Here is an 8,311-nt window from a genome sequence, read left to right on the forward strand (position 1 = left end):
AATCTCATTAATCCTTCTGCCAGTGGTTAAGTCAGGTTTTGGACATTGTCTGTCAGGATTTTGATGCATTAAAGCCAAAAGCTTAGAGGGTGACAAAGTTAATGGAGGATGTTTTAGACCAAACCAGACCCAATGTGTCCTGATTATGTTCAGAGTGACTGCAGGGTCATCCATTAGTCACCCAAACACTGGAGTTAAGAGAAGAAGAGAGGAAAGGATGGATGGACAGGGAGAGAGTTTGTCTCTCATTTCAACTTTGGAACTGTGCAGGTACACATCGGACTGCTGTTACTGCACATCGCTGCTACAAATTCAGCTAATGAATCAGAGACCCAGGGGGATTTGGAATCTTTCTAAAGTGTATAGCCTTACGACAATTCAAGGTGAGTTAAACAACTTTTATGAGCACAGCACACTATTCAACATTTGTTATTCATAGGATAGTTTACTGTCATTCACAACAGGTTGTAGAATGAAATTTAGATATAGTTCTCTTTATACTACCTCCAAACAAAAAATTATGAAAATAAATAAAAAAATTGATCAGTGAGTCATAAAAAATAAAATACATGTGGAAGAATTCAACAGCCTCACTGCCTGAGAGAAGCTGCCCTGTATTCTGGTGATATGGCATTTATTATAAATGATACTGTAACTCTCCAAATATTATATTTTAAACTGTTATTAACTGAACAACAAAACAAAAGCAAAAAAGAGAATTGTTAAGATGAATTTTGAGTTTAAGGAGTGTGAGGATCTTTAAATTGTATTCTCAGACAATGACTAATTAGTGCCAGTTTTTGAGGTAAAAATAGTTTACTAAAACCTTTAAGCTTATTTTATGTATTGCATTAGTATATATAATTGTTATATAAATCCAACATCAGATAGAACCTTGAATTACCAATGTATTCCATAATTTCAGGTTTTCTTCAAATCTCCAAGAAGACAATACTGTAACTACAGTTCAATCCTACCAACCACCAGCCTACCACCATGGCATTCATTGGTAGTGGCTTTGATGACCAGTCCTTAAGTAGTGAAGACAGTAACAGCCACTTCTTCCTGGACACAGAGGTCACCGCAGTCAAAGGTTTGTACTTCCAACATGCTCAGCTGCTCCGTGGGCCAGAGGCATCACGCAGGTACATCGATCCCACCCAGCAGGCTCTCATCAATGTGGGCGGCATCCGGTACACCTTCCCCTGGAGCACCCTGGAGGATGTCCCCCAGTGCCGCCTGACTCGTCTGCGCTCCTGCACTACCCTGAGGGAGATAGCAGAGTTTTGTGACGACTATGATGAGATGCAACATGAATTCTTCTTTGACCGTGACCCTTTAGCCTTTCGGGCCATCCTCAACTTCCTGGCAAAAGGGAAGTTGCGTCTGCTGCAGGAGGTCTGCAGTGTGGCCCAGCATGGTGAGCTGCTGTACTGGGGCATTGATGTAGGGCTGATGGAGCCCTGCTGCCGCCATGAAATGATTTCATCTGTGAAGGAGGTGGCCAAGCACCAGCGCAAGGAGGACGAGTGGCGGGAGAGAAGGAGGGCGCTGAGGGCCCCTATGGTAGAGGGCAGCCTGTTCCACATAATGGGAGAAACAGTGGAGAACCCTCATTCAGGTTTAGCAGGGAAAGTGTTTGCCTTCCTGTCTGTCATCATGGTGGTGGTTACTGTAGTCAGCCTTTGCATCAGCACAATGCCAGATGAACAGGAAGAAGCCACAGTATGTATTAACCAAAGCAATGCTTGTTTTCAATTGCGTGTGATGTGTTTTGTTGCATGGAGTCAATTTTTCAATTTCACAAGACCTCCTTGATCTAAAAAGCCTCACAGACAAGACTACAGGGAATTAGTAAAGCAATGCCACTGGATACCCATATCATGTTAGTCTCTTGACCTGAAAGGTGCACAACTGTGATCACACCACTGATTACATCATTTAACCTGTGCTTTCAAGATTTAATTTCAGTGAGCATCAACTAGTGCTTCTTGAAATCAAGACAGGAAGGGGAGATGAGGCAAAGAGAGCAGGAGTCCAAAAGGCAGACATGGGTTAATAACAGCCAAAACTCAGGCAGGCAGAGAGAATAGCTAGAACACTAAAACAGAAGCAGAAGCCCAACAGACAATCTGGCAGGGAATGAGTGGAAGTGGGAACCGGTCGGCACATGGGTGGGGGTCAGGTGAAAGACAGGATTGAAAGTGACAGGAGGGTTAGTCCATGGCAAGGTAAATAAGCCAAGACAAGGAAAATGTGAGACTAGGAATTGTTTGTTTTGGCCATTGTCAACCCATAGAGCCAGCCCAAATACACCTGGGTTTATAATTTATTCTAATTCATCAGCCTACAAGTTTGGAAAGAGTCTGCAACTACATGTATGCTGTTGACGAGCTATGTTGGCTTTTTAGATGTATTTCCTTACCTCCACTTTGGCAGTGGTTTCCATTTGTTTTAATAAAATCATGTTGCAGACTTGAAACACGCTTGAGATAGGCAACCTATCAGTAAAAAAAATGTAGCTATGTTGTTATCGCAAAGTATTGCAGTTTTAGCAGCAACTACGCTTACTAGCACTTTCTCAAAAAAATATAGTTTGAATTCAGCGTGTAATTTGTTCAAACTGATTTGAATGCAGCAAATAGCCTAATCCTAAACTATGTTCCTTTCATTTGTGGTACTTCTATTGCTGTGACAAGCAAACGTTACTGTTTGTTAAGAGCGCAGTTGCATTTTACATGTGCTGGGTTACTTTTATCCACAGTTTTTTCATTGATGGGGTCATACATTACTTATAAGATGGTTTGGTGTCATGATTTGCAAGTTTTCTTGTTTTTTTGTTAGTTTAGCTGACTGCCCACGCAACAGGGCATGCAGTGGGTCAGATGAATATTTGTGGAATGCCCCCCACTGGAGTACAAAGCATGGCCTTGAATTCAAGCTAATGGTCTAACGGTAGTTTAAATTTCAGATAAAAAGTGACAGTCCTGTCAACCGTGCACCTATGCTGTCAACATATTAAATAAAGATGACAACCAGTAACCAACCATGGACATTGTGTTGAGATTAAAGGAGTGCTTAGGAACTCACAATACACAAATTTAAAAGAAAAAATTGCCTCTGCTTGCAAATTCATCCCAACACATAACAGAACTTTGAAAAAACAAAGGTTATAAATTATTCATTGTAATGTTTTCTCCAGAGTATGTCAACTAAGGCACAAGTTAATTTTCATACCTACTAACAAGACCTAAAAGGAGAATTAAGGGGCTGAAATATGCAAAACCATTAGAAGGGAACTTTGGCAATATAGGTAGACCTTTTTACTGAAACTTCACCTGCAAAACTTAATCAGTACTTTTGTCTTTTGTTGTCTCCACAGGGTAAATGCTCCCAAAAGTGCCGCAACATGTTTGTGGTGGAGTCTGTTTGTGTAGCTTGGTTCACATTAGAGTTTATGGTGCGATTTTTCCACGCACAGAGCAAGCTGGAGTTCACCCGTAGTCCTCTGAACATCATAGATGCTGCTGCAGTCTTGCCTTACTATGTCTCACTGTTTCTGGAGCTTGGGGATGAGTCTGTACAGGATATTGTGGCTGGTGCTGGAAAGAGCACCATAGATAAACTGGGTCTAACCCTGCGTGTAATGAGGGCCCTGCGTATCCTGTATGTGATGAGGCTGGCCCGCCACTCTCTGGGTCTGCAGACTTTGGGGATGACTATCCTGCGGAGTATGACAGACTTCAGCCTGGTGCTGCTCTTCATGTGTGTCGCTATGACTGTCTTCTCCCCACTGGTACATCTCGCTGAGAGTGAGCTGGCTCCGAATGCCGCCAGAACCCCCCAGCTCAGCTTCAGCAGCATCCCAGCGTCGTGCTGGTGGTCCATCATCTCGGTGACCACGGTGGGGTACGGCGACATGGTGCCCTACAGCATCCCAGGCCAACTGGTAGCCCTGATCAGCATCTTATCAGGGATCCTCATTCTGTCTTTCCCTTCTACATCTATCTTCCACATGTTCCATCACACCTACACAGAGCTCAAGGGGGAGCATGAGAGGCTGTGGAAAGAGGAGAGGGGGGCTGCGCTCGCCACTGAAAATGAGGAAAGCTTGAAAGAAAGACAAACTTGGCCTGATAACTGGCCAGAAACTGATTTTTTACCGGGTTTAGAAGACCCTTATATACGGAAGTGAATCGTGACCCAAATTTAAATTTAAATACATTTGCAGAAATGCTTTTTCATTTTAAGAATGTGGAGCTGAATTTGAATTGAGCGAACTGAAATTGAATTTAGAGAACTGAATTTGAAAGTACATAAAAAGTTGAATTTTTAGTGAGGCTCAAATTCAGTTTCAAACTAATAAATTCAAATTCAAATTATCCTATTCAGATTCAATTTTTCAATACAGTTAATCAAGTTTAACAATACAAATTCAAATTATGCAATTCAAATTCAGTTTTTTAATGCAATTATTCAAGTTGAGCAATTAAAAATCAGTTTCTACTGACACAAAAATCAGCCCATACAGGCTCCTCAACACCCAGTGAATGAACACCCAAATATCACACCGCCAAAGAGTTACTCTGAACACAAGCTGTAGTTAAATGTTGAGAATAAACTCCCAAAATCTAACACTTTTACTTTTTTGTTTACCTCCAGATTTTGAATTCCATGCGTCCATATATCAAATGTGCACACCGCCCTCTACCGGAGCTGAAGAAGAGCGGCTACTGACGTCACTCTCCTGCGCCACTCAGATTGCCAAATCCTTTTCGAATTATGGGCACTATTTTGCGGGGCAGACCACGAAAACGAAATAGCAATCTCCTCTTTGTTTTCTTTTTGATGATGGCATAAAATGTGCAGTTAAGAAGAAAATGCAAATAGGATGATGATTTCTTATTTTATTTATGAGTCAGATAATGCAGCCACATTCTTAAAATGAAAAAACATTTCTGCAAATGCATTTTAATTTTCAAATTTTACATTTCAAATTTAATTTTGGTATCTATTTGCTGGGGCATATTTTGAAAATTAAATCTCAAATGTCTTTTTCTTTTTCATTTTAATTAAGTAAAATAATGAGCAGTCTTGAAGAAGAAAATTAAAATGCAAAAAGGATGATGATTATTAATTTTATTTATGAGTCAAATAATGCAGCCACATTCTTAAAATGAAAAAGCATTTTTGCAAATGCATTTAAATTTAAATTTTGGTTACGATTCGCTTCCACGTTGAATCCATAGAAATACATTATATACTGTAGAGCAAATGTATGTGGACCCCTGCTACCACTCACTAACACTCTTGTGGCTGTATGGGAGCAAATTCCTGCAGCCAGGTTCTAAAATATTGTGGAAAGTCTTCCCAGAGGAGTGGAGGCTGTTATAGCACCACCTTCTGGATTATTATTCACAAAATAAATCCTGTAAGTGCAGGATGATATAATATTACTATGAAAAAGGTGTTAATGTGGCTGGAAGCCGACACTGGTAGCAAACCATGACAAAGCACAAATAGTATTAATTGCAAGAAGTCACAGTGCTGTCATACATTTGGGCTGCACTTTGTCTCAGCATCTGTCTTTTAAAGAGGGTATTGGTGTTTTAGATAATTCAGTGGATAGGTCATTACAGAGCTACTCAGTTATTTCTGGGAGTTCATACGTTTACATCAGTTTTGGCCCTCGCTGGTGTTATGGAATGTAAACCTCTAAATCTCAGACGTGAAATGATCTGAATCTGAACAGCAGCTCAGTAGAATCATACCTTCAGGCACCTTTCGGGCACTTCTCTGGACTAAAGAAGTGAAATCTTTACTTTTTATGATTTATTTGTTTTATAATTTACAAAACAAATCGCAGCATACAATTCATGAATCTCAGCACAAATGATTTCTTATTTACAAGGAAAGTTTGGGACAAATATTTGGTACAAACCTAAATTACAAACACCACTTACATGAAGCAGAACATCTCTTTGCACACAAGTACGTTCCTGTGTATTACCATTAGCTATAGAAACAGGCAAGTGTAATGATCACCTGGAAGACAAAAGGCTTGGTCTGTTATGTGATTTAGGTGAGATTGAAGTCCATTTTAGGTTTTCTTGCTCATTATATGATGATTTAAACGTCATCAAGGATTTTTCTGGTTGGATGATTGTAAAATCTTTACTTGTGTTTTAGGAAGAAAACCTTTACTCTCTTTTACCAAATTTGAAAAGTGGAGTAACATTAGCCACTAACTTTATGGTTTTGGAATGACATGATAAAAAATCCCACATAAGTGTAGATCAATAGTAATGATTAAGTATTCACATATTGTGTTCAGATGTCCACAAACATCTGGCAATATAGTGCATATATCATGTATATGTAAATACTATGTTAGTTTCACATTTTAATTATCAGACATTTTTTTCAGGCACTCAGGCATGTAAGGAAATTGCATTACACGTATACAGTAATATTATGTGAAATTATTAAAGGATAAGCAATCTATGTACAGATCTTACCTATCAGGCTGCAAGGACATTTTGGAATATTGAAAAGTAATTAGTATCCAAACATAACCACTTGCCAATGTTTCAGATTGCTGTAGACTGAAGCTGGATATTGGATATCTCTATAGGTTGCAAAAAATCTTTAGCATTAAGTCTTACTGTGAATACATTTAAGATGTCAAACCACAGGTGTAAGGCTCATTTTCAACAGTATTTACAGACTGAAACACAGCAGCAGTATTTTCATTGAAAATCAATGTGTGCTGTAAAGAAAAACATTAATCAAAGGCTGATTGTTGGCTGTGTTTTGTCCACTAGAGGGCATATGTGTTCTTTCCCTCAACACAGCAGTCATGAAGTACTGGAAAACTATTGGAAGTCATTTAAGAATTGAGAACATTTGTTTCCCTGCAGACTGCAGTAAAATAATACCACAGCAGTAATTGTTTCAATGATTACACCCTGAAGGGAGACATAAAAATCTAAGTCAGATCTGCCCACATTATTTTGGTTCCTGGTGTTACATTTGTTAAACACCGGGTGGAAAAATGAAGCTGTAATCCCACATCCACTGTCTGCGCCGGGCAGGTGCATCACACTTGGAAATAATCTGCAAAAACAGTGAATGTGGGAGGCAGACTGATCCACACTGGTGATTCCTACACAGAGAGCAGGCAGGGAGAGGCCTCTGGAATATATACAAAACAGTGCAGCGCTGCTGAGGCCTATAAAAGAATGGAAAAGAGGCCAAGAGTTAATTCTGGACACAGGATGTTTGCCCCTGAGGAGAGTCAGTGATGCCAGGAATACACCAACAAAAGACTGCCATGAGGAAGAGAACTGGGGCTTTAAGATGGAAAGAACAAGAGAGAGCCAGAGAGAGGGAGGAGAACGGGAGAGGAAAGAGAGAAGGGCAACGTGTGTGTGTGTGTGTGTGTGTGTGTGTGTGAGTGAGAGTGAGAGAGAGAGACCATGTGATGTGGTACCCTCTGCTCCCTATACCAGAGCTGGTTCACGGGCCCTGCAGACCTGTCATTACATTTCTCTGGTACAAACTCTGGTTTTCAGAGGAATGTCTGCACCACATGCACACATGCACACACACACACACACGCACGCACGCACGCACGCACGCACGCACGCACGCACACACACACACACACACACACTCTGTCTGACTCACTACTCATTCCACTACAAACATTTCCACGCAACTCAACACACTCTCAATAAAAAGGTTAGTCCGCTCAATTGATCCTCAGCACTCTACTCCCTGCAGGCCTTTTCACTGATGCTGTATGTTTTAGGTTCTGGTTCAGTAGGACCTGCAGTATAGATGTACATTCTTCCTTGAAAAGAATCCTAAAATCAAAGATGTAACTTTGATTGGAATATACACTAATGAAAATATACCTATGAATATTATATTCCATTTCTGACTATTGAAAGGTCCAGTGTGTAACATTTAGGAGGATCTACAGGCAAAAATAAAACATAAGGTGAGCTATGTTGGAAATTATTTGAGTTTAATAAACTTTGGAGAGTTTTCAGTAAAGCCCAGTCTACACAGTCCTGAGAAGAGTTTGATCAGGGAATAAAAAAATAGCTAAAGTCACCTGTGTCTGCGTACCGGATGGGCAGGGGCTCTACAAACAGCTCTGGTTTTTCTCGACTGTTTACACACATTTTCTGAAAGCATGCCTCATACTCTCAGAACTCTACACACAAATCAAAAAACACACACACAATGGGCAAAACCCCTCAATTCTCCTGCAAAATGAAACTTTACATTCAAAACAATGTTA

General features: G+C 40.2%; 1 protein-coding gene across 1 annotated transcript; it reads left to right on the top strand.

The window, feature by feature from the left end:
• The first annotated feature begins 996 nt into the window (after positions 1 to 996).
• LOC127367356 (potassium voltage-gated channel subfamily G member 4-like) lies at positions 997 to 4,195 on the top strand. Its single transcript, XM_051407116.1, has 2 exons — positions 997 to 1,725; positions 3,383 to 4,195. Exons 1-2 carry the CDS (start codon positions 997 to 999, stop codon positions 4,193 to 4,195), a joined length of 1,542 nt encoding a protein of 513 aa, XP_051263076.1.
• Positions 4,196 to 8,311: the final 4,116 nt, after the last annotated feature.

Source organism: Dicentrarchus labrax, unplaced genomic scaffold (assembly GCF_905237075.1).
Source record: "Dicentrarchus labrax unplaced genomic scaffold, dlabrax2021, whole genome shotgun sequence".
NCBI lineage: Eukaryota > Metazoa > Chordata > Actinopteri > Moronidae > Dicentrarchus > Dicentrarchus labrax.

What these genes read in the sequence shown, in the direction of transcription:
- LOC127367356 (XM_051407116.1), top strand. Translation starts at nt 997, where the DNA reads ATGGCATTCATTGGTAGTGGCTTTGATGACCAGTCCTTAAGTAGTGAA. An exon ending in ATGAACAGGAAGAAGCCACA is followed by an intron (nt 1,726 to 3,382) that starts GTATGTATTAAC and finishes TTGTCTCCACAG; the next exon opens with GGTAAATGCTCCCAAAAGTG.